Source organism: Centropristis striata, chromosome 8 (genome assembly GCF_030273125.1).
Source record: "Centropristis striata isolate RG_2023a ecotype Rhode Island chromosome 8, C.striata_1.0, whole genome shotgun sequence".
NCBI classification, from domain to species: Eukaryota; Metazoa; Chordata; class Actinopteri; order Perciformes; family Serranidae; genus Centropristis; species Centropristis striata.
In genome coordinates, this window is record NC_081524.1 from 29,757,554 (window position 1) to 29,784,870 (window position 27,317).

Sequence of the window (27,317 nt, forward strand, 5' to 3'; positions counted from 1 at the left end):
CTGCAGAGGAGACGCTGTTTAAGCTATCTGCTAGCAGAACAACACAGACGCCCTTTGTGCTTCTAACTTTTATTTAGCTGTGATTTATGACGTGCAACTGTAGTACGTGCAGCAAAATGACATGAAAATACCTAGATCCATTGTTTTCTGGAGTAGTACTGTCAGGGTTTCTTAGTTCCTACTGCCAAACGACTCCAATATATTGAGAATAACTGCCTGTGACATTATTATTGATGTTTGATAGTATGAAAAAGAGCGTGAGACATGAGACATTTTCCCATGTGGTGAATCACTCAGACTGTTATGTCTGGGCCAATCTGTAGGACAGGGGAGTTAACGAGTGACCCGCTTCTTTAGGAAATACATTCTGGCTTCATCTGAGACTTGATGTAATCTGAATCTCCAGCTAATAGGAAGTAGGTAGATGTCATACATACTTCCAATACTGAGGCCGGGGGGGTGGGGGGGGGACTAGTCTTTAAGTCAGAGTCCATACAGCCAGGGAGGACCTCTGTAATAAAGGTCACACAAGGGTGCTCTGTCCAAACACAGCTGTCGAACTTGTGTGTGCATATATATGCGTTTGTGTACACACACAGGCTGTGTGTTACCGTGGTCCCTACAGGGCTTCATGGCTTCATGGCTGAAGCCTTAATAAATCCCCAGCTCCCTCTCGCTCTCCTGAGAGCCAGCATCTCTCAGCACACATTATTTCTCAAATCCCCGAGCCGTCATTAAAGACAAAGACGCATTTTGCATTCTTTCTGCTCTCCTCTGTTGCTCCTTTCTTCCATCCATCGGTCTGTCTCTCTGTTCCTTATTTTCTCTGTGCCAAAAGCTTTAAATAGTTGATGGCATTCGGTAGTTTTTGCATACTGACCCTATGTGAAATCATATCTGATAGAATATAACTTTCCTTTGATCAACCTAAGCTCTAAAAATATTCCAAGTATTTTTTCTTCAAGCCTTTTATTTATTTTTTTTAGGGTTCAATATTTTAGGAAATATGCAATAATAACAACAACAACAACAACAACAACAACAATAATAATAATAATAATAATAACAACAATAATAATAACAACAGGAAGAACTCTTCAAAAACTAAATGTGTTTTCTTAACAAAAATGCTTATGTTGTGGCAACAGATGCATTTATGCTTCTATTTCCTCTTTACGAGATGAGTAAAGAGCAGTAGCAAGTGGGACAGGGACTCACATACACGCCAGCGGTCTGGCTATCGACAATGATTTGTCAACAAAGAACAAAGAAGCTCTGATGAAACCAACAAGGAAGGAACCATGACTTCATTCTCTGGTCAGGACGCCATTAATCCACTATATCTTTACATAGTAAGTCGTTTTTTTACTGCTTTATTCATGTTCCAAATGTCATGTACAGCCCCTTTTAAACCCTAAAACAAAGAAATCAATATCGGCCTTAAACTTGGCTGCACTAAAAAATGCATGCTCCTGAAGACATAATTCAATAATAGTGTGGCATTTTGAAGAAAAATGCTAAAATGCAGTTGGATTCTCAGAAAAGAATCTGCAAACACCATTAGAAATGCATGAGGGATTAAGTGTGATTAAAAAAGGTGAGTGTTTTTCCGGACAGAAAAGAGAGTTCAAAGTTTTAAACCTTTGCTCAGTCTTGTGTTGTGGGTGTGTGCAGGAGCAGTGAGATTAAGGGATAATTTCTGCCTGGAGAATAAAGCAGCAGACAGCACCTGCTGATTATTGAACAGGAGCAGTTGCTGGAGAACTGGAGGCTGGCCTGAAATCAAACACTCAGTGGCACCATTAACCATCCTCCTTTAACTGAGGAGCATTTTTAGATTGTGGATTTAGAAAATCCCTCCAGACTTCTTCTGCTTATTGATGATGAGTCAATCTGGAGTATTTTAGTTCACGTTCAGTTTCTTAGAAAACTGAACACGAATATTACTTAAAAGAGTGCAGAGCTGTAATCATTCATTCAATCTCTGAGCCCATAATTACTCATTTTCCGCCAATCTGGCTCCTTTGGGGAAAATGCTTCACTGTTCCCTGTAGTTGAGAAGCCACCCGGTTATTAGAGTCATGGCTTCCTGTTGCCAGCTGGAGGGGGCCCAGACCCAGACTGCTCCTACTGGACTCTGGACTCTCTGGGTTAGAACGAGTCTTAACCAAGCCCATGTGTGTGTGTGGCTGCGATGGCCTCATGGCACACAGGGACACAGAGCTATACAGATGTGTTGCATGCATGCATGCATGCATGCATGTTAAGGGTATACAACAGTCTCATTGAGGACAAGACTTTGGTAAACACATAAGCTACGAGCCCTGAAGGGAAACAGTGTGACTCACCTAATTTCAATTCAGAGAAGAGGGAAAAGATCTAATCAGTGTATGAAAACCAAATGAATGACAATGTGGAACTGTGCCTCCAAGTCAAACAAGCCAAGCTAACCTCTCACTGTGATGCTTGGTGTTAAGCACGTCTACATGACATCACACATCTGAATTATGCATCCTCTGTGTTTGAGGAAGATATGATGATATATATTCCCTGGACCGGGAACACTGGACCCAATACAGACAAAGAACACAGATTCTTCCACAAACCAGAGGTCTTCCACTGTTCCTGTCAGCTTCTCTGCTTACATGCTCAATCAAACTGTCTAAGCATTCAGAATAACCATGAATTACATTTATAACTAGAATGGAACAGACCTGCCACCAAGGCCAGTGGTTCGTAAGTGGAAAAACATGGATGCTACAGAGAAGATGTAATGAATTTTTTTGCTCGGTGCCTTTAAACAGCAGGTTGATAGGTGTTTTCAGTATTTATATGACAACAAAGAGCAAAGGAAACTGATCAGGTTAGCCCTTGCAGAAACTTTGGGGCCTGAAAAGTGTCTTAAACCTGTATTCTATCTATTGACCAGCAGGGGACAACTCCACTGGTTGCAAAAGGAACCGTCTGTATTACAAACTGAGCCAAAAAAAAGAGGTGAATATGCTATTTATAGGAACTAAAGAAGCTCTTCTATCATCCCTGAAAATCCAATTGGCTGGGTTTTTGTGGAGAAACAATCAAGATCATTGTGGACATTTTTAAAATAGATATCTATTATTAAGTGTTCAGTTCAGCTGCTGACAGTTCAACTGGCTTCTGAATAGCTGGTTAGCTGTCTCAGTTCTTTGTTGGGAGAGGATTATGCCACTGAAATCAATAGCATTGATGGTTACCAAGGCTCACTGATCACTTTTCAATAAGCTCATGTTGCCATTCAGCCAGTAAGCAGTTTTGAATGACATTGTTTAACAACTATAATTTACTTCAAAGAAGCTAAAACCGATTCATCTATGACTAAAGTTCCAGACCCTTGAATCCCACAAGATTGGACTGCATTGCTGCTTGACATTTTTCATTTAAGAGCACCATGTGCTGTTTGTATTACAATGACAATAGCAGACTGTGTACAGGAAGTGGGCGAGCGATCAATCGAAGGCTGATATGGTCATACCTGTCAGACACAGCCTGCATAAATTCATCCAGCAGGTCATCGTAGGCCTGGCCTCTCACTCTCTTATGCCTCAGCCCAATGTAGAGAGGGTCCTTCAGCAGCGCCTGCAGAAACACATGGAGGAAGAGGACAGAATGGCACATGAGAGGGGAGGATATGAAACTAATATGAAGACGTTTTAATGTTTCATCTCAACTGAATGTTTCTGTCTGTAAAGCTGCACTATATTTTTTTATTTTCAAACTTCTAATTTTCAACTTCAACTGATGGTAACTCAAGTGACATCACTTGAGGCACTTTCATGGACGTTGCACAGGTTAATCTGCCCAAGGTTGTAACAAGGATTTTTGGGAAAAATGTTCAATCTCCAAATATAGCCATAAAAGTCATAATACAACTGGTTTCACAGGCTGATCGCACAATTGTCTCAAATATAATGGAACTATATGGCACTTGGCTTGTGGTTTTCAAAGTGACTAAATAATACATTTGGAAAACTCAACAGCAATGTCTCTTTCCAGAAATCATGAGCCAACCAATATTAGATAATCCACAGACCTTGTTGTTAGCAGTTTCATGCACAAACTATTTTCTTTCTACCAAACCACACCTTTCAACTCTAACTGAATGTAAAAAAAGATTTATGAGATGATTACATCAGGGGAATAAAAATATTTTATTTAAAGATAATATTGCATATTTCATAAATAAAAGTGTTGTACATCTATGCATAAGTGTAGAGTATAAAGCCCTCTGTACCAGGAGCAACAGAGAAACTCAGGGAAGTGTGTGTGTGAAGTCTTGACATTTGCTGTATGTAGAAATTAAAATGAAAGGAGAGATATGTACAGTATGTGAGCACATTCTCACACATAAAAACACCTGTGTCTCTGTAGACCTTTGACCTCTGTCATGTGTGATCCTACAGCGTTAAGAAACACCTCCTCTCGCATCAGTTCACATGCAATCTGCAGATACTTTGGAAGAAAATCCTAACCATATTGCAAATGTTAACATTTCTATGACATCAATCATTTTCACATGGTTTCATGGGAAAGGTCATTACACTGGATCAGTGCTCAAAGTGTTCCATACTCACTTTTATGCAGTACCGGCACTACTATATTTTACTCATTGTCATACTGAAACCACAAGCTGCCGGTACTCTTTTTTTTTGTCCTGTCTATATCAGGTGTGCCACCACTACTTCATAATGTCATGATATATGTCGCAAAGTCATGAAAACCAAATAAACAACATTGCAAATATAGCATTTTATTAGGCAGAATGCTTGGATGCCAACTGGCTTTCGTTCTGGGATAATTGTGTGTCTTTCCCGTAAATGCTGAGATATTTTACTGGATAAATAATAAAGTAAGTAGGCTTCATCCTCTTGGGACAATGATTGTCTGTACACAACTTCATTGCAATTCATGCAATAGTTGCAAAAGTGCCATAAACCTTCAGAATTTCTAATGAGCAGGGGGTGACGCCGCTGGCTGCAAAAAGATGTACAATTGTATGTAAATCAATTGGAAAGGGATCCTTCTATACTCACTTCATTACCTCAGCAAACCTTTTTTTGACAAGTTTTTGGTTTCAATTGCTAGTTTCAAGTTATGCTAGCTTATATAAGTCTCAATACAGCATGAAGTTAATTTTGTAAATGTTGGTCTCTTTTAAAAGCATAGCCCCATTGAACACTTATTTTGGTGAGAAAGTGCAGCAAAATCTAACACTCCAGCCATGCAGATGTTGGATTATGTAGAAACGATGTATTATGCATAATATATCATATATTATGGCCTGGTAACTGAACTGGCAAGTGAGAACAGAAGGAAGAAATAACAGAAGTTCAATGGGTCCCTGGATGAATTAGAGTGAAGAATGTAAATGTGTGACGTGTGTGTATAGGAGCCATAGGAAACAAGAGCAAAACGACAAGTGTGAAGGAGATGAAAGAGCAGCACTGGCGAACTTTGACCTCTGCACCTTAGTATGATGAAGAATGAGAGGGATACAGCAGGAGAAAATGAAGAGCAGAGTTTGATGAGAAGCTGTGTGTTGACAGAGAGACAGAATGAGAGAGAGAGACAGACTGTGATGAATTAGATGGAAGGAAATGCCACCAAGCAGTGATAAATGTCTAACAGACTTTGCTTTGGGGTATTTAATCAGATCTTTGACATGCTGCACCTGCCAGATAAACATGACATGTGTTTCAACATACAATAAGCTCTGGATTCCTCCCTACACAGATTACTCATAACCTAAATGTGATACACTGTAAGCTTTGACTTCAAGGGAATTTGGATCCCAAGAGTAGAGGTGGAGAACTGATCCAGAGTGTTGGCATGCCTCATTGGGACAGGCGACCTTTACTTGTGGAGATGGATAATTAGAGTGTGCTACTAAGATGAGCGCGGCAGCAACCGCCTTTCCATGGTTGGGTCAGTAGATGCAATAGCCAAGAACAGCTGAAAAAGTTTAAAAAAGGCAATATTTATTTGAAGTTGACAACTCATTTCCTGACAAGCAGAAACAGTGAGAGGCTCGAGGTGGCCAAGTTCAACTGTAACCAAAACAAGCCAAACATTTTCATGTGAACCCTCTGAGAGGTTGATTGATATCAGAGAGCTTTAGGTAGTAATTTGACCAGATGATGCAAGAGCATGCAAGGAGAGATTAAAAAAATGCTATAGAATAATGAAGAGTTCACCTCTGGAGTGGAGTTTCACTTGCAACTAATGTGCCATTTATAGAGTTTATGATGGTGAGTTTTTGTTTCATTTTTCAGCCCTGCCTTTAACATGGTAATATGTAACATCCCTGCATTGAAATGTCTAAAAACAGCCATATATGTTATATATTTCTGTGTTGTGTACTTGTATTATCACAAATGTTTTCAACAACTTTCAAACCCAGAATTTGTATTTTGCCTGTTAATGGCCTCATGTCCCCTTAACTTCCTCTATGCTTCCAAGGAAACACAGGAAGCACCACACTATGTGTCAAGTTAGAGTAATTATAAATCACACAATGTCACATAGTTATACTCAACAACAGTGAGCATCATTTTTGTTTAACTGCTGCCATTTTGCAAACAGTAATCCTGTAGAGACCCAAATTATTGATATGACATTTGGTTACTGATTCAGCTCACTGTGACATGCTCTCATGATTGTGTGGCTCATGCCATTCATCAAGTTAATGCATACAGTATTTGTTTTAACGTTACGACAAGGTTCAATACGCTTAAAGTATTTCCACTATGATCGTTTTGACCACAGATAACAGTGCAGGGCTAGCCCATTATAAAATTCAATATGTACTGTCAGCTACAGAGAATAAGGGTAGATGACTCATCTACTTTTAAGTTTGCGAGAAACAGAAAGTTTGCTGATCAGGCGGTGAGCCAGGTCTGTCTTGGATCAGACCCTCAGCACTGGTGTTCATGCTTGAGTTGCTACCGCTGCTGAATGAAGGTCCGTGTCCTGGTCAACTAACACTGCAAATAGAATATCATTCTGTAGGGAAAACTGTGACGATTTCAAGAGAATGAAATGTCATAACTAAACTAAACTAAATGTAACTTAATGTAATGTAATTCAGGCTTTAATTGATTCACTTGTGCATGGACATGAGTCACATTAGACATTGGTGGTTGTTTAAATACAAAGACAACTCTCATGATACCACAATACTTCAACTTCTTGTTATTGTTCTAAATGAGAGAATAAATTAGAAAATGATACACTGTGCATTTAAAGAGCTGTATTGTAAGTGACTCCGATAGACCTGAGTGAGTTTCAAGTGGGCTGACCTCGCTGACACTGTGCTGAACTGTTGACATGCGTTGTCTTTCTGTCCCAGATTATCTACTGTTGATTGGCTAAGCTGTCCTTTGTGTTGTACAGCCCCTTTTCTCTCTGAAGGGATTAGTCCTCGTGTATGGCTTTACAATTCATGCTTGCTAGAGACACAGAAGCTCCATTTTCACTGTTGCAACTGTTTCCAAACTGATGACTGCTGGACTTCAGAAAAATAATATAAAATTATATTTGACTGCTTTGTTTTGCTGGACTTTTAATGAGGGAGTTTAAGTAGTTTAACATGACACTTTCAGCATTAAAAGATGTGATGAAGATTTTATGAAAAGTTGGTTTTAAAGAAGCAGTGGAATGACACAAGAGATCAAGAATAGTCTGGACCTGTATGAGGTAAACGACACCCAACACGTGAAAGCCCACCCAGTTCGGATGCACAAACAGCATATTGTCCTGGATGACATCACTGACTCTCCTTTCAGCATGTGTGTGTGTTGAGGTTATTCCAGGTGACATCAGGCCCAGGGATGCACTGACAGATACAGTCCAGGGACATAACAAGATGATGCAGTTAAAACTGTGTGTGTTTTTCTTCATGCTGTGTGTGCTTCTGTGCCTCTTTCCCTGTAGATATTTCTGTTTTTCTTCTGTGTGCTTCATGTAAGACAGAGATAAGAGCTGTCCAGGTAGTGAGAGTTTATTACTGGTTCTCACACAAGATTACACAGCTACCACATTCCTCTGGAGAAAAAATAACAACCATGCAGTGGCTCAATTTCTAAATATCTAAAACAGACATTTTGCAGGCATTGAGCCTCCACTTGATCTGATAAAAGATTAAAGGAGTGTTTCTGCATTTTGGGAAATATACAAATTCATTTTGTTGCCAAGAGGTAGAAGAGAAGAGTTACCACTTGGCTAAAAATGGAGCTACAGTGAAGCCATTGGCCTGTTAGCTTACCTTGCAGACTGACTGGATCAGAGAGTAAGACACACAACTTTTACACTGAGATATTTCCACAAAATGAGCTCTAGAGGTATTACTACAGACTTTACTAAAGACATTTTAACCGTACAAACTTAAGGGTAGCATTAGTCTTCTCATCTAAGTCTTGCCAAGAAAGCAAGTAAGTGTATTTCCCAAATGTCAAGCTATTTGTTTCAAGCAAAAAACAAAACAAAGTATGTCTCGGTCAGGGGGGTCTGCCTGCTCCACTGTTTGGATATCTGCCTGCTGGCCTCCATCTCTCGCCCCTCATACCCACTCAAGGACAAATATAATCCCATAATGACAGTCATTTTAATAATTAGCTAGAGCTACCACTACCTCATAGCCTCCCACCTCCATCTGCTCCCATCATGCCTTCACAGTTGGGACTGCAGAGTGAGGCGGGGCACTGAGGGGCAGAAGGCTAGCCTGTCTCCCATATAAAGCCAGTCCACAGTAAGTTACACATAGGGGACACACACATACACACACAGCATGCCTATTTATCCCATTACAACTCATTTAGCCTGTCATCTCTTTAGAATAATAGAAAAATGGAAAAATCGGCCAAGGCCAGGCAGAGTACAGCAAAATCTCCTTTATAGCTTTTAAAGTTGCATTAGCAGCAATACTATGTGTCTTTGTGTGTGTGTGTGTGTGTGTGTAATTGCAGGCAAGTTTGTCCCTATCAATACAGTACATGTACTATATTGTATATCGTTTCCTGTTACATGCTGATGGACCACTATACTTGTTGGGAAACAATGTCTTTCTTTCCAAGAGTTGAGAGGATCAATATACAGTAATTCTCATTTTCAGTGTTATGTATCAAAATTTAAACAATTTAACAATTTACACTTCACACGTTACTCAAAAAATACAGCTAAATTAATTAGCTACATTACTCGTTAGATTCGTTACCAAAGAGGCCTTTAAAAGACTTCAAAGACCCCGAACCCACACATCAAAGCTTCTGGATTTACAGCATTTAAATGTAGAAAGTAAAACATCAAAAATGATTAGCAGCACTTTAATAATCCAGCCCACAGTGAAGTCCTAGCCTAGTTTCACACAAACAGGTTGATTCTGAATGGCTAACATTAGCAAACCAGCAATTTAGAGTTTCCAGGAGTTTCTTCATTATGAGCTAACTGCCTCATCCACACCTTCAGTCCATCAAGCTTACACCTAGATACTTCTCACTGAAAAAAGTGATTTTACCTTTTAGCCTGCTGCCTCAAACTACATGTTATGCATAAGAAACACAGATTATCCATCCACCTAGCACTTCTAGTGGTAGGTGGATGGTACTCCTAGTACAGCATCTCTGGCTAGTTTTTGAGTTGCAAGATTCAACAATGAGCTTTAATGGTATTAAGATTAGTCATTTTCAGTTTTGGCGGTCTGTCTATGCTAGGCTAATAGCTGCCTGACTCATACTACATATTTAAGACACCAACATGAGAGTGGTATCAACAAATCAGTCAGTGTTTTCTGAACTATTCCGATATATCACCTCCACAAACAGAATTCTATGTTGGAGTTCAACAGTGCTGCCTCAACTGCAACAGGCACAGAACCTACAATATACACACTGAAAAGTGTTTCTCTTCTTTCTGTTTAGGCAGCAGCAGACAAAAGGCTGATTGAGACAATTGAAACAATGAACTAAAAGACAGCTTGTTGAAGTTGTGATGTGATGTCCATAAAAGTCAAAAACTGCTGCCATGCACCCAGGAATCTAATCTGCAGACGGTATTATCACCTGGATCATAAAAGCAGTAAAGTAGTTAACTCAATGTGGAAACTTAAAATACATAGAGATGCCAGTCAGGAAATAGGTCAAAATGTAGAGCTTAATGGTCTATAAAGATAAAGAGCTGAGGTGGAGGACTTGGCAGAATGAGAGAGGGTTTTGTTCTCTTAATCCAGTTCCAATGAGACAAAGAGGACTTATGTAGCAATGTAATATATTTTAAAGGCTTTCCTGGAGACCTGGAGAGCCTTGATGAAGTGAGTTTTGGGTAAGTGCTGCCACAGAGGGACCTCATTGCCATCAAGCAAGCTATCGCCTGCATGTGGGTTTCTTCTATTGCTCTCTGTCCAGTCGAACATTTATTATTTAATTTTATCTGTAAACTCATATGTCCTCAGCACCATCTCTCATCCTTAATCCACTTAGGACATTTGTTTGGACTGAAACCGAACTCCAGGGGCTGAGTCATGGGAAGACTGTCTCTGATGATGAAGGACAGCTCCTGACAGGCTGAGTTCAGTTGTGTTGGGCACACAGGCATCTGAGGCTGCCACGCCCTTGGCCGAGGCTGAGAGTTGTGTATATATAGACGTGCACACAGACTATTCTTAGTCTGTTTAGGGCTACAGACACACGTGCTGCCCTGCCCACAGTTTGAGTCATCTTTTAGAGGTGCTGCCATAGAGAAGAGGGACCATAGGTGGGTAGCTCTGTTGGCTGCTACATGCACAGACTGGCAGAGGGGAGGGGTGTTTTCCCAGCTGGCATCCATCAATGGAGCCGCTTACCTCACTTGTAAAGGGTGTTTCCTGGTTGTAAAGTGTGAGATTTGTTTTCCTTTCTTGGCTGATTTCTGAGGCAAGGCCAACCTGGCTACGGTGGATGAGGAGCATTTCCATGTTGGCGTACGCCATCATGTACTCTTGGCGGGTTAATGTGTTGGAGCGATGGAGTTTAAGGGTCTGGGGCAGTAGAGTTGAGAGGTGAGCAGGAAGACCAGGCACACTTCATCATTGCTCCTTGGGGCTGTAATGACCTAACGTCTCCATAGGGATGATTAGAGTTTCATGGTATCCACCTTGAGTTGAGTGAGACACTCTACAAGCCCTTGCTGCTCTGAGCTAACTTTTATCTCTGGCCCCTGTGTGACAGGTGAGAAAGAAAACAGATTTCTGCTTCACCATCTTAGTTTCACCATACCTAAATGACCAGAGATAAGAACTGATTTGCTATTCTGTACATGTCTGAATGCCGTACTGTACAAGTGATAGTAAACATTCTGCTCAAAGAAATAGTTTGACATTTGGACAAATAACGCTTGTTCACTTTTCTATCTGAGAAATCTGGGCCTGTCTCTGCCCAGTAGTAACAAAATACAAGTCGATGCCAGCATTGAATATATAATATTATAATTATTATGGGTTTCACAATTTTCCAAATCCCTATTCAACACACACACACACACACACACACACACACACACACACACACACACACACACACACACACACAGTATTGATGCTAATGCAACTTTACACATGTGTACTGAAAAGCAGTAAAGTAAAGATAACTTCATTTGAATTATACTCAAGTTTCTTTCCTATGGGAGCAATTTCAAAATTATATATATATATATATATATATATATATATATATATGTATATATCCAGTATATCCAGCATCTCTTACCTCATTGTCAGTGCCCACGTCCAGCATGATAGGCAGGCACTGCTGTGGTGGCACACCTCCACAGGCTGTATAAAGGGCCAGCTTGCCAACTGGGATGCCCATGCCACAGCAGCCCAGGTCTCCCAGCCCCAGGATCCTCTCTCCATCCGTCACACACACCGCCTGTCAAACAACATAACTGTCAGCCATAAACAGTACACTACTACAGTAACCACCCCACCAACCATCTCATCAATTTAAATCTGTGTTTAACGCTGCTACATATAGGGCATTCTTAAATTAGATTTTACATCACATTTATACACCATTTAATGAGAAAATAAATGAAGCAGCAGTTCTGCCTCTGTAGCTCATGAACTTTATTCATTTTAACCAAAACAAGTCCACCCTGCTACCCAGAAAGTTTTTTTCCTCAGTGTAAGCCAGGCCCTCCTACACCCTCCTGGCTTTCCACTCACTCGTCACTTCAACTCATTAAGCAATAAATAAGTTCCCCTGGGTTTATTCCACAGCATGAAACAAATCAATTGTGTAACACTTAATATCACCAGCAGAAGTGTGTAATTTGAAATGTTCCTAATTCTCAGTGTTTTCTTTTTCCACCATCTGTGTGACGCAGATAACGCTGGCACAGCATTTTAACAGGCTGGTTCTTCCCCCAATCTGACAGGTTTAAAGGGTGTCATTAGTTCTCCCATTTGAATGTTTAAAATCCATAATGACTATACTTAACACTATTAACAGCTAACTTAACCTCAACTATTACTTGTTAATATGTGACAGAAAGTGCTTATCAACAGGATGACTACCTGGCTCCTGTTTGCCCTATTTCTGTGGAAATGTTAAAAGTAGGCCATATTAGCTGAGTTTACGATAAGACCACCCTGACAATGAGAGGCGGCATGTCAGCGCTGAGGTAAATGCTCTGCTGTTGACAGCTGTGAACAGGTGGCTGAGGCTGCAGGTATATTTGACGTGCCAGGAATGCCTACTGGTTTCGTCATTCTAAATATGACTAGATTATGACTTGCACATATTTGCTCTATACAGAAGATAAAAGGGATTTTTCAGGGTTTTGGGAAATTGGCCAATATAGCAGGTCAAGAGAACCAATACCAAAACCAACGACTATGGCCCTGTTCAGACCTGGAACTAGAACAGTCTCAGTTATTCGATCTCACTTTCATTCTCTATATGCAGTTAAACAGATAGAAAACACATGGTTAATACAGGGGACATTGTGATGTAAGATAACAGGAATGTAATTCCCAAAAAAGTTGGGACTTTTTCTAAAATATAAAGGAAATATAATATAATCATTCTCTATTCTTTGTGACATATATTCAATTGGATATTTTTAATGTTCAAATTAATATTTTTTTTGGATTTGTACACATACACTTTTTTGGAATCGGGGTTGTATAAAGTATAAATATCTGGACCTGTTTGCAAATCCAAATTTTGCATTGTGAAATCAGTTTTGACTGGCAAAGACAGCAGCAACAACCTAAAGCCATTATGTGTGCGTGGTGATACGTGGTGTGGGAAATATCAGGGGAAGGAGGCCTAGCACCCAAGTACAGCAGACAATCCTTGCTGTCCTTCCCAAACATTCTCTCTTTAATGTTTATTTTCTTTCCCTTCTCTGGTTTCTCACTGCAAATCAATGCACCAATAACTTGGATCACTAGCTTCATGCAAACATCTATTTTTGGAGGAAAGATCTTTTGCTTAGTGTGTGGGCTTGCATCTTTTCCCAAATCACTTCTGTGTTTACATAGTTTTGTGCCCGAACAGATGAACCTCAAGGTTAAAATTCATAACTTTTAAACAGCACATCAGTATTTTAATCATATTTTGAATAAAAAAGCAAAACAACAATACAAAGCTATTATTGTGTCTGTATGTCATTAAAGATTATAAATTCTCATTTTCTTGCTCTTATCATAGTTATTGTGGGCACCTTCAGTCAACAGTTTATCCTGTTGTGAAAGCAGTTAGGATAATCTCTTCTGGGAGTGTAACTCCATAGAGATTATCTATGAGTTTCCACATCATAGCAACATGTCTTGGTGCTGGACATGTTGTGCAATACTGCTTCCTAGCTTTGCTTTCCCCTACAGCAAGCAATCTCTATTTGTGTGCTCCTTCAGATAAAACAGTTGTGTATGCTAAATTTATATACATTTAAAGGACAAGGCAGTTCATATTATATATGTTTGAAAAATATGCAAATGCTATTAAAAGACCAAAGAAAAAAGCACAAATTGATTCTTTTTCAAATCTGTGTCCTCGTCACTCTTTCTGTGTTGGCGGCTGAGCCGGTCGTAGAAAACTTGCAGGTTTTCCAACATACATAATTATGTTCTGCTTTATTGTTGCAGTCATACAGAACAAGACTTAGTTTCCACAGGTTTTGTAATGTGGGAGTGCTAATGCAACATGAATATTAAATACTACTGTAAAACTTCATGTCACTTTGAATGATATCATTTACCCTGACATCCTTTTCTGGCCAGTTCTGGAGCAGCGTAGAAATGTGGCCCCGGTCATGAATAGTGATGAACAGCCCCCTGGAACATAGGAAAACAAATAGAAATGGAAGTTAGCAGAAGCAAGAGAAAGGAGAATGAGACTACACTTTATGCATATTCAGAAGGCAGAACAGAATGTTGTGTAATGCTCGAGTAATAAAGCAAAAAGTTACTAAAATTCTGGCAACCCAGGAACTCGAAAAAATTCCTGAGCACTTTTTACATAAAAAAAGTTCTGATCTAACATTTGAGAGAAAAACAGCTTCAAGCAGTACCTTAGAGACTGTTTGAAGTTAAGCTGCTTTTTCTTTTCTGCTTTTCTTTCTTCTGACCAAGACTTTATTGAATACTGATGGCACCTGGGACTTTAATGCTGAGCCCAGATCCTGGGGCCTCTGCAGGGAGTTTACATTGGACCCTTGAGGCTCCCCAAATATTCATTCATCTTAGTATCACCCCCTACCACCAACCCTCCCTCTTTCCTTTCCTTGCTCCCTGGCATCAACTACTTTCCCTCCGGGACAATCCTGGGATAAAGAGATCCTCTCTATGCGTGGGGTCCAGCTGTAGCGTCTTTCCTATCCAGCACACCCATCTGGTTATAGTATGGGGGGCAACACCTCCTCCATGAGCCAGTGACAGTAAAAACATCACTATTTGTAAGAATCTGCTCATAAAGTAAAAAGCCATACCAGGTCAGAACAGTGGGGAGATGTCAAACGCAAACAGTATGACACATTGTGAAAGTCAGAATATTGTGAGATGAAGAGAAAGAGATAAAAGTGTCACATAAAAATGGTTTGAATAGTCAGGGATGAGGTACTCTGTCAGCACGGGTTTGCACTTAACACAAGTCCTCAGCCATGCTAGCATCTCTGTGAGGCTACACTTACTCACAGTGGTGCTGTGGGCTTCATATAACATCAGCATGCTATCATGCTAACATTGACAAAGCTAACATGCTGAAGTTTAGCTTATTAGCATGCTATTTTGGTCAGTAGCTAGCACTAAAAACAAAGTACAGCTGATCAGAATGTCATTAGTTTCCCAGGTATTTGGTCATGAACGACCTGTGGGCTGAACTACAGAGGTAGAGTGGAGTGACTACCAAAGTGGTCTTGAAAGGGACATCAATTAGGGGTGGGCGATATGGCCCTAAAAGATTATCACGATATTTCAGGGTATTTTTATGATAACAATATTTTTGACTATATTACAAAATACTGAAAAATGTATAGAAAATACATATATATTTTTAGTCTGTATAAATAAATAAAACTAAAAGGTCTAGGTAATTAATAGGAAATCCTTACGCCACTACGTCAAGAAGTAGGAAGGTTTCCAATATCATGATATGCATTTTTTTTACCCATAAAAAATTATACCGGTATAATCATGAACGACACAATATGGCACAATCCTAACATCAATGTATCAAATTTCATGTCAATCCATGCAATAGTTGCTGAGATATTTCACTCAAATCACAAATTTCAACACTCATGGTGATGCCAGAGGAAAAGTCATGGGATCATCTGGTTTCAATCAATGTCTGTACAGCATTTAAAGGCAATCCAAAGAATAGTTTTTGAGATATTTCAGCCTGGACTAATGTGGTTGACCGACTGACCGACATTGTCATCCCTGGAGCCAGCACTTCACAAGTGGAAATCCTGCATATGCATCATGCAATGTCTCAAAATACACGTTTAGAATATCTGTTCAACAGATCCGACACTATGCTGCTTTAAATAACTTAAGATCACTACAATCGTTCCTTTTGCCCCAAGAAATCTTCTCTTTGTGGGTTGAGGTGTTTGTGTGTGGCTGATGGGTAGTTGGTCAGTGCGCTGGTCACATGACCCCAGTAGAGGAGCTAACCAACATCAGCAGCTCCAGGGAACGGCATGTTTGCTTTCCAAATGTAAACACTGTGTCCTCTCTGATCTCTACTCAATGAGGCTGAGCTCACACCATCTTATTTGAACTTGACTGTGGCTTTTCAGCTTTTCTTGGCATTTTGAGGCACTACAGTATGCTGAGAGCTTGAGTTTGAACAACTCTTAACTTTGGCTTCACCATTTATATGTCAGTGAAACTACAAATGAAACAGGCTTTATTAGCTCTTGGACAAAAGATATTATTAAGTCTTTTGAAATCTTTATGAATAGAAATGAACATCAACATTCAATGTTCAACTTGAGCCAAAACAAATCATAACAAATAATAAATAACATATAAATCACTTTGTTGATTAATTGACATGAGGATCAATTAATTATTAGTTTTTCTTCTTTTTTGTTATAGTATAAAATTGTTACTATTATTGTTTGTTATAATTGATGTGTTGTTTTTATATATCCTACTTCCACTATTTTTTCTTAGTAATTAGTTGATTTTGTATGTTAATTTTATAACCTTAAACCACTAAAAAATCTGAAAAAAATGTTTAAGGGTGATACGGATTTAAAGTAAATGAAGTACATCAATCATCTGAAAATGATAAATATTGATATTTACTTTTATAAACTCTAAAATCTTTGGATGTTGTTTGATTCTTTCTGGTTCTATTGCTTATATAAATCTGTTGTGTTAAATGCTTTCTAACTTGAAAAGGTATATTTTTCTTAATAGTAGTATGATCATTTTATATATTTAAATGAAAACTTGCAGCCGGATTTCAGCTTCTCCAGAGTCAGGATTTTCTGTTTTGTTTTCCTGGTTATACTGTATATTAACTTTCCATTTTTGTACAGCTGGTACAAAAAAACATTACCTTGGACTTTTTCCACTTTTTTATATTTACTTCACTAAATGGTTAATCGAATAATGGAAAAAAATGATTAAAGCCATAGACAATAAAAATAATCAATTGTTGCAGCCTTACACTTGACAAAAAAGAGGAGAAAAGAGAGGAGAAGAAGGTGTGGAAGAGGAAAAAAAAAAAACAAGACCAAGAAGAGGACATTAACAGCAGTGTGGTCCTCTCTATGCAAAGAGCTCTGCAGGTCATATAAAGGTCACTCGGCCACAGACATCTGGCATTTTAAACAGCTTTCAACGTTTTTGGCAATACAATGACACACATCTGCATACAGCTAACTGCGCATGGAAATGTACAAGTGATGCTTGAAATGCACCATGGGTAGATGATTTAAAGAGTCTAGAAAAGGTGTGTACAGCTGGAATGGACTGTGGGGAGCTGGACAAGTTTTGTCTGAATACACTGGACGTGTGTGAGAGAGGAGACAGAGGGCAGAAAGTGCAGCCTGCTGTGTGTGTACCTGAAGCCAAGACGACATGAGCCACTGCCAGAAACAGGAATATGAGGCATTCTGGGAGAGAGAGTGCCATTGGGGCTGAAAGGTTGACCCCAAAATATGACTGTTGGAAAACAACTTTATGAGACGGATCAAAGCAGACAGGCAGACTGGCAGTAATGCCTAATCTCTGTCAACATGAAGGTTATGAAAAACATTTCAGGTTCAGCTTGCTATTATTCCTCTCCCCCTCCAATCCTTGTTTTCTGCCATTCTGTTTGCAGAGGAACCGTCGACCTCATCACCTTTGACCCCGACAAGTACAATAAAGTAGAGCTGCGGGAGAGCACGCTATGCCTTTCATCTGTCAGAAAATCACACACACACATACAGCGACTCCTCTAAGACATTCCATCACACATCTACAGTACCCAGAGCAGCAGGGAGGTGATCTACACTATCTCATGATTTCAGGACTCATGCTGTTTTAAATCCATCATCACTGACTGTTACGATAATGATGATCTTTTCAGGGCAAGAATTTTGAAATTGTGAGAAAATGACTTAATGGATCACTGTAAGTATACAGCTGCTGTCATGGGGATGTGTGTGATTGTAAGCTTTTATCCTCAAGGCTGTGTGTGTGTGTGTGTGTGTGTCTGTGTGAGTGTGAGAAAGAGTGAAGCAATAAAAGAGAAAACAAAGATGGAGATGTGTTTTACATATTTAGTGTGGGAACATTTTTGTGAAATGAAGTCATTTTGGCCTTTTTAAATTTCATCAAGGGGTTACTGCTAGTGCAGAGTTTGGACTTGGGTTGAAAGGAAAAGTCCCTTTAATACTTGTACAATTGTGAAGCTAACATTAAAGCAAAACCAGAACATGTCCTGCATAATTTCAGTCTACAAACACTGCTGTAGAAGGAGAAATCGATATTGCTCCAGCTTAAAAAACAGTGGTTTTGTCAGAAGCAGTGTGCTGGTACTTACCCGGACACAGTAACTGCACTTTCAAATTTTACCCTTTGGTGGACCATCACTTTTGGCACACCAACACATCTCGCAAGCTGTCTGTACCCTTTTCTGCCCTGTCCATATCAAGCTTTCTGGGTGATTCATAATGGCCCTAAAAAAACTGCATTACCCAGGGAGCACTATGTGTGTTTTTTTTTTAGCCTGCCTGCTTTCCTCAGTCAGCTACTTGTCTAAGGAAGATTACATTAACCTTACAATAATGTTGGCCTGGCTCCAAAAGTGCAACACAATGAGAACATAGTCAGAATAGCTTTCAAACTCAAATCTTAGCTATTGATTGCAGGATGGGAGCAGCAAGCTCACACTAGCGTCTCTCCATGCAATGAAGAGCCAGTTTATTGGCATCAGAAAAACCATCTGCAGCTACTGCCTTCCTATAGAAACTCAGAATATAATGACAATGCTGCACACATAGATGGCAGGCAGACACACTCTGGATGGCAAAACAACAACAACAACAACAACAGAACGCAGGACAGCAGTAATGAAACAAGCATGACAATGTTTGCTTTGGTGATGTATTATATACAAAGAATGTACAATATATTTCTCGTGATATTGATGCTTATAGTGTTAACATTTGCCTGTGTGAATGTGTGAGATTACTGCTGCTGAAATAACCACAATGAGAAGCAGCCGCTGTATTTTCTAGATGAGAGGAGGACCACAAAGCTTTGAGCTGCCATGTCTGGCTCCTCCTGTAAGAGTGTGGCGAGAACAGAGAGGGTAAAGAAAACAACCTGATGGCCTGAAACAGCACCAACGCTGACCTGCAGCCCAACACAAAACACACCCCAGGGACTGTGGAAAGGCTGGCAGGAGGAAAAGCTGCTTTCCACACCATGACCCCAAAACACACTCTGAGCCCCATGAGGAAGCCGGCCTCCGATCGTTGACCCGTGTCCACACTAAACACCACCAGTCACCATTCTTCACCCCCACCGGACTACCTTAATCTGCATTGTGCTGGACGACCTCAGTTAGCAAGCCACATAAGGTTCAACTGACACAGTGCACACAAATCATTGTGTGAACTAGAGTTAAAGGTCAGAGTCACGCTATGAGATGTCTCCAAGTAATTAAGCTCCAAATCTGCCATGACAGGCAAGTTTTTGTGGTGGGTGTGAGAAAAATTATGACAGGGTCTCCGTCTGGAGGGATGAGGTTAACGTCAACTAAGTGAATAAATCGATTCCTGTCTTGTTTCTGTGTGCAACTTCAGCCATTTTGCTTTAAAACAAACAAATGTCTAAGATTTTATTAAAGCATCTGAAATGTCACTTTGACAGAGAGCGAATGTAATTGTTGAGAGGTGAAACCAAGTTCCAAACAATAGGTTACATAAAACCTGGTGTATAGCCAAGTTTCCATCCCAATGTATTGCACTTTTTGACCAATTTTTGAGAAAATTGGCAAAAACAAAATGCAAATGAATGCTTGTTTCCATCCACTACTATTAAGTGATTATAAGGAGTTGGGTCATTAAGATAAGCAGTAGGTGGTAACAATTATCCAGTTGGAAAAACCTTATACAACTGCAAAAGAAGAGGGTGCAACAAGATGACACAATTAGAAGAGCAACAGTTGGAAAACAAAGTTGAAAAACTCACTGACATTCCTGTTTGTATGAGTCCCTGTCTCGCTCTGTTTATCACACCATAAATAAGAGAAGAATTGGCTGGAAAGCAGGACCCACAGCCCCTCCACCTCGCTCCCCAACACTTGGAGACTAGGTGGGAGGACAGTGGACTGCTAAACCTTTATTTACTTGCTGTAGAAATCTTGAATTCAGTCAGCACAAACCCCCAAGCTGGCGGTTACAGTGGGCTGGAGGCCAGTGACAAGGCGGTCCAGGATCCGACCCCTGGTGCTGAGGTTTGTGCTGGCTGAATTCCAGTTGTTATGGTGGCTAAGGTCCATGTCCCCTCAATTCTGTGGGAAACACTGCACTTGCATTATGTATTTGATCATTTATTCACTAAATCTGTTGTTGCAATTTACACAGCCAAGCATCAATTTTTTGGGGGGCGGGGGTATTTCAAGGCTTTATGGTTGGAAATGCACCTCATGTCTTCCCATGCCGGAATTCGCCAAGAAAATAAAACACTTCAAATGATACTAGTGTACATCTAGATATAAACATTTTAAAGCATTCGGCCTACAAGTATTTGACGACTAACCCGATACATAAAGGAGCTCCAAAATAATCTATCAGGTTCAGTAGATATGCTGTACCAGGTTTTTTTTTTGGCATGAAGCAATATGTATCTGTGCAACAAGATCTCCAACCTAAAGGACTGAATAGACCGTTTGTCAGTACCACCATTAACAACATTAATGAGCATTCAAGTCATTATATAAACAAAACCACTGACCTAGGTTTAGGAAAAAAACTTTCTGGCAGGGAGTTATAAAAGACAATTTAAACAGTAAATAAATGTATGTAAATGCTGGAAGTGAAGTGGTTAAGAGGGTGACGTGAGCCATGTTAGTTACGTAAAAAAATGGAAGATACGTAAAAAGTCATTTACTTTTGTCTTCTCATGGAACACGAACTTCATCCTCCTGGGTGAAAGGCAAGTGTGACATCCGCCATTTAAACTCTGCATCGCTGTTGATCATTACTACAACGTCTGCAAGATGGCAGTGGAGTACAGTCTAAAATGTAAATGTGAGTCGTATTTTGCTGCATGCGTACAAACACCATATGTTGACGTTTTTGAGGGGAGACCAGTCTCACTTGTGAATCTTCAACATGGGTTATGTCCATATTGTAAACGCTCTCCAATGGGAACATAATCTAATAAGTCAAATGAAAATGTTTGAATTATAGTCAATCTTAAATTCGATAAGAATTATCTGTCATCAAATTAACTGTCCTCTCGCACTGGAAGAAAACAGCACTAAGACAAATAGTTCATCCCTCTCTGTGCCTGTTCCAGCCATCAGCCTGCTGGAGCTGCCACTGAGCCCAGAAAACGGTTACTTTTGGACTAATTACTTTCTCATTACAGAGCTGTTTGACACAGTTAACACGCTGTATCTTAAGGGTTATGCAACAAGAAAAGTTATGCAGGCCATGTGAAGCTGCGTGCCTCAGTTGGGGTTATGACTGTAACGGTACACCAGCAGTCTCTCACACGGAGAGATAGTGAGACACATATAGCTCTGAGTGATGTAATCTCATGTCACTGTCACATACACTCAGTCAGCAATGACATGTAGTATACTGAGGTCCTCAACAGAAAGCTTGATGCATGAACAAAATAAGCTTGTTTTTGCAATCATGAATTGATAAACATTAAACCTATGGTATATAAAAGCAGAGTGATAGCCAATATATATTCTGCAAGAAAAGAAACATCTATTTAGTGGAAAAACTCCCTTGTGGAGATCCATGGCTTTTCAAAACAGGTTCAAACAGCAGCATCACTCCAAAATTAACACACTGGATCCTTCCGCCAGACCAGCTGCTGGGATATTTGAGTTATAATTTTATTAAGGCTGGGAAGTTCAACAGGCTTTTACAGAAACAAAAACATGCAGCTGCCAATAACAAGAGATTAACATTTAGAATTTCATTAGAATAGATTAATCAACTCGTCACTTAGTCAGAGTTGAAATGGTCACAAAGACAAAGAGGGAAAAACACAGTAATAAACCACAGATTCTGCTGTGTGTTACATGTGCTTTTAGCATATTAGAGCTATGTATTTCTTTTCAACTTAAAGAAACCCCTACTAGCAAAGTAGTTAATTAGCAATAGAAATTACATAGAACAGGCTGCAGTGCTCAGACCAAGAGGAACTTTTGGGTCACATCAGATGAGACAAACAGTCCTTTAGTTTGAGTCAGTAAATGTCTTATCCTGATTTTATGACTCAGCTTTCTAGCAAAGCAATCTACACTGCAAACCTTTGCTGGAGTGAATATAAGAACATATTGGACACAAGGGGATTGCATGGCCATCGTGTCCTATGCAGTAATACGACCAGGCGAAAATAAGACACCTAGATTGAAGATATCTTATCCAACCACATATGTTATTTGTTCCTATCCTCAAATACGACCATAAGAGAGTATCCATAAGCTCCCCTACTGATGGCTGAAGAGCAACATCCTGATACCTACACATAAAAGTCGCCATTTTAAACAACAACACAATTACTCGTTTAAGGTTAGAGGGAAAAAAAGGCACCCTAGCCCTTTATACTCCACATCCTTGCATCTGCTTTAGTATTCAAACTTCATAACTTTTGCCTTGCCTTTCATAACTACTACTTACTTCAAACACAGGGTCCTAATAAGCTGCTGTGCAAACAACCCACAATGTTGTATTTTGAGGGAGGGCAGTCGCACAATGAATTAATTTGTTCATGATGTAACCAAACTGTATGTTTTGGCTGTCAAATAGCTGCAGTGTTTTCCTGAGTAGCATGTAACTAAACTCGCTATGCGGTTACAAAACTGTAGTGTTGCTCACAACTTCCAGTGGCTGGTAACTTGTAGCATCAGCTCTTGACAGTGAAACACAAGCCATGATATGAGGATAAACTGGGTTTGGCTCCATGTTTTAATTATGAATGTCAATAAACTGGTAAGACATTGGTCTAGGTCTTCAGTCTGTCATCAAATCAGGTGAGTAGAGACTCTGATGACCAGCACAGCATCATCAAGTGAAACAGCTCTGCACAGCAGCACATGCACACAGACATACAGCCACTCGTATGGAGACAGAATCATTTCTCTGACTGGATGTGGTATCTGACCACAAGCTGTAGAAAAGGACTGACAGCATAATATTTAAGCAGTGAGACCACTGGTTTCAACTTTCTTGCTTCCTTTACTGAGTGCTATTTAATAAGTTAATGGCTTTCCATGGAAACAGAAGACATTTTTCTTTGCCTGTAAAGTATTATGGTGAAAAAAAATTCACTTCAGAGATATAATCGCATACATATTTAATCACAAAGTGAGTTTTAGTTACCTATAAGTAGCAGAGAAGGTCAGTTTTATTACTCACACCCTTTTTTTGTTCATACAGATCATTTCCAAGGGAATTAAGTAAGTTAAGCCAAAGGAGTGAAGCTGTTGGCATCACTAATAACACACTCATGCAGCAGCGCATGAAGCAGCCAAGCATCTGACTGAACCAATAGAGGAGAAGAAGAAAACTTGAGAGGACTGGAGGGCTGGCAGTGCCAATCAATAACCATGTTCATGGTGCAGCCGGAGCTGACGCAAACTCTGCCCATTTTAAAAATAACTAATTGCAATGGAAAAGATGATCGCCAAAGAAACTAAATATGCAACAGACCTCTGGGAAAAGGAAAAAGTGCTCTGTAAACACAAAAAGAAAAAAATAAATAGCAACGACAAAGGGATGTGGACAGTGGGTGAATGATTTTTCATCAGCTCAACAAACAAAATGATCCAGCCCATAATCCACCTCTCCGTCTCCGTCTAAGCACACATAAGCCTTCAGTTCCCTGTGTTTGTTCAATCTTTTGTAGGACGTCCGAGGGGTGTGTTTTATGTGCATTTCTTCTAGGAATTCATCTTAGCTGTAATTTTTGTTCAACACACAGCTCTCATCACTTGGAAATGAAACGTGACGGGTAGGAATTCTATTTCCAGTCTCTTCTCTTTCCTTTCCCTTCACACTCTCCTCTCTCCATACAGTACGGCTCTCCCAAGACAATGCACTCTTCTTCTTCTGCTGCCTCCCACCCTCCATGGCACGCTCAGACTTTGACAGGATTCCACCGCATTACAAGTATTCAACACATTGCCTGAATCACTCTCTCTTTACACAAAGGCAAGGACCAGTTCCAGTCCACTGCCACGGAAAACCATAACCAACCCCCATTTCATTCCGCTGCAGCCCACTGAAATCAGCCCTTGCTTCCACACGACAGCTAATCTTGCCTCATGAAGCTTTTCCAGACATGGAGGAGAGGGGAAACTCAAGGGAATTTGAGGCCAAAATGAACACAGTTTAGCCAATCTGATCGGCCTTTCATCACTTCGGGTAACACGCTGAGGCAAAACATAAAACGCCATGGAATCTTTTGCACAGGCTATCCTGCAGGTGATGAAAATAGCAACCAGACAGTGTGAGATTTCAAAAGCCTTTCGTCAACTGTAACTGTCCAGTGAAGGAGACAGTGGAGTGTCCAAACGATTGCTGTGGGTATCCAGCTTCTCTCTCAGCCAGACTTACATAACTCAAGGGGCAAAAAACTTCAGAAAAGGGCCGTTCCAGTCCAAAGGCCCTGCTAAAGGAATCAGAGGCACAGACTTGATGAACCCTGCTGGATATTAGAGAAGCTTCAGCCCTCTGCAACCAGGTTTTCCATTCATTCCCCTTTTTCACACACGTCCTGACATTTGGGGAATGCCAATGATGTTTCATGTGGGTTGCACATTCAAAAGCAATTGGCTTAGCCTCGACCAGCAACTGTGTGAGGAGCGGTTGTAGTGTGTTTATTTGCGAATGCTGTTTTGTGTTAGCACACACAACTTTATATCCTTTATATATATAAAACCCTTCAATTCAAATAGGCCACCCTTCCCCAAAAACAGACATAAAAATCATTGACGATAGGAGACAGGTTACGAGGATATTGTAAAATCATTGAGCATTATAGGGAAGACTTTGATTTATGGCCCATTGTATTCTTCTCAAAAAATGTGTATTCAATTTCAAGCATGTCTGGGTTGGTGGCAGGCGAGCTGCTAGTATCCACTATAAAACAGATGGGGAAATGCTTTAAGGGTTTTCAATTCTTCATGCCTTATAGCTGAGGAAATCATCCATGTACTATATGACATAGAGTGAGAAGCTATAACCATCAACTTCTATAATAGCATATCAATGCGATTGTACTTTACTGTGCATGTTATTCTCTCAATACCATTTAAGTAGGTTGACATTTCCTTTAATACTTATGTAATCCATTTACCTGGATATCGAGACTATACCACATGGTTAGGTTTAGGAAAAGATAGTGATGTTTTTGGTTTAAAAGTATGCTTATTATGTAACATTAGCAATATAAGTCAGTATTGGCTTCACAGAATATTCAAACAGTGCTCTCCTGGGTGAAAGGCATGTGTTTGTTTGACCCGTTCATCCATGTCCTCCAATAGAAAGCTTTGTCACTTTAACCATGTAAGTCAGTTGCTAAAATGAATGATGCTGTCATTTTTCAAGGGAAGATACTCTGGATAAAGTCATACTGAATATGATGGAATATGGTACTGTTCATCTTAAAATGTCTTAATGAATGAGGCAAAGACACTTGGAGTAGGTTTTGGGTCACATCAGATCACTTTTTTTTGTATTTTGAGGATTTTATGACCTAGGAAGTTATCATTACTGGATAGGGAGTGATGATCCTAGACACAAATATCAATACTGTACATATTCTACATTTACAAAGTACAACTGTAATTCATTTTGTTATATTTTTGTGCTTATTTGAGGAAGGCACGATTAATTCTACATTTATTTTTATTTTGATTGATTGTTTTTTTAATGGAAGCTTTTCAGCAATTATACCATCTGTCATACTGCATGCTCTGGTAATATGCAATTTTCCTCTAGGCAACATTTTTCAACTTCCCAACAAGGAAACTGGAGCTGGAGCTGGCGTTTTCACTGATGTAATACTGAGGTCTAAATCAAAGTGAATGTTCAGGATACCAGGGGAAAGGTCAGTCTCACCGAACAAAAACTGATCAAAGAGGGTCGAAAAGGAAAGTCTGAGGAAAGAAACCTGAGGTCAGACCCCATTCCTGAAGAGTGGTCAGAGGTCACACAGAGCTGGTCTACAACAACACCAAAAGCAATCACCTCACAGTGAGATCATCCATAATAACCAGAGGGTCAATCCAACTGAGGAACAATTATATTTATTAATGGTCATGTCACTGAAACCATGCATACTCTCTGGGGAATTTAAGAGCCAAGTTGTACATCCAGCTTCTTCTCATTCTCATTCTGTACAACATTTTATAAAATCCAGGTGCAAACTTTGACCTCAGATTGTGCCTTGTATAAAGGGAAATATATATGACATGGAACAGCAGAATGGTTTCAGAGAACTGCCTTAAAATTCACTTTGCTCTGCCAAAATAAGTCCCATAAATCCCATTATTCACATTCATATCTAACGTTATTACAATACAATGGCTGTGATTAAATAGGTTAAGAGCATTTTTAAAACTACAACCTTTACATGGGTAAGATATTAGGGTAGCAACAAATAATACATAATCACAGGCACTAAATATGCTCTTACATAATCTCTATTTCCTCTCTATGATTCCGTTTCCCCTACAGTAGATTATGTTGAAATTTAATGAAATTAAAAATATTTGTTTAGAGTTTGGAAACTTTTTGACTGGTTTCACAACTCACACAGCTCTTAAGTGCAGATGGATATCTTCAACTTTTCAGTTTTAACCTTGGGCTAAATGTGTGACAGGACTAAAAGTGTTCACAGCCAAAACTGAGCTGAGAGCTGATGGAGCTGTCAAAACAATGAGAAATTAGCTTTTAGTGCTTTCCTACCACATCCATTAACTAAGCAGAGGCAAGTTTTGAACTGACAAATAAGAAGCAGAGTCGTTAAGAGACATTAATGTCAGATAGTGTAGACCTCTACTATTTTCAGAAGTATGCTCTTATCTAAGTGTTGATAACAGTGGTGC

The 27,317-nt window shown here is 39.7% G+C and overlaps 1 protein-coding gene across 1 annotated transcript in view; it reads right to left on the reverse strand.

Moving 5' to 3' along the window:
• me1 (malic enzyme 1, NADP(+)-dependent, cytosolic) overlaps window positions 1–27,317 on the reverse strand; it is an 83,920-nt gene that overhangs the window by 10,475 nt on the left and 46,128 nt on the right. Inside the window, exons 4-6 of the mRNA XM_059338258.1 lie at window positions 14,269–14,344; window positions 11,772–11,933; window positions 3,512–3,615 (exon numbers count right to left, since the gene is read on the reverse strand). Of these exons, the coding sequence (XP_059194241.1) occupies window positions 3,512–3,615; window positions 11,772–11,933; window positions 14,269–14,344 (342 nt within the window). The remainder of the gene's footprint in view (window positions 1–3,511; window positions 3,616–11,771; window positions 11,934–14,268; window positions 14,345–27,317) is intronic.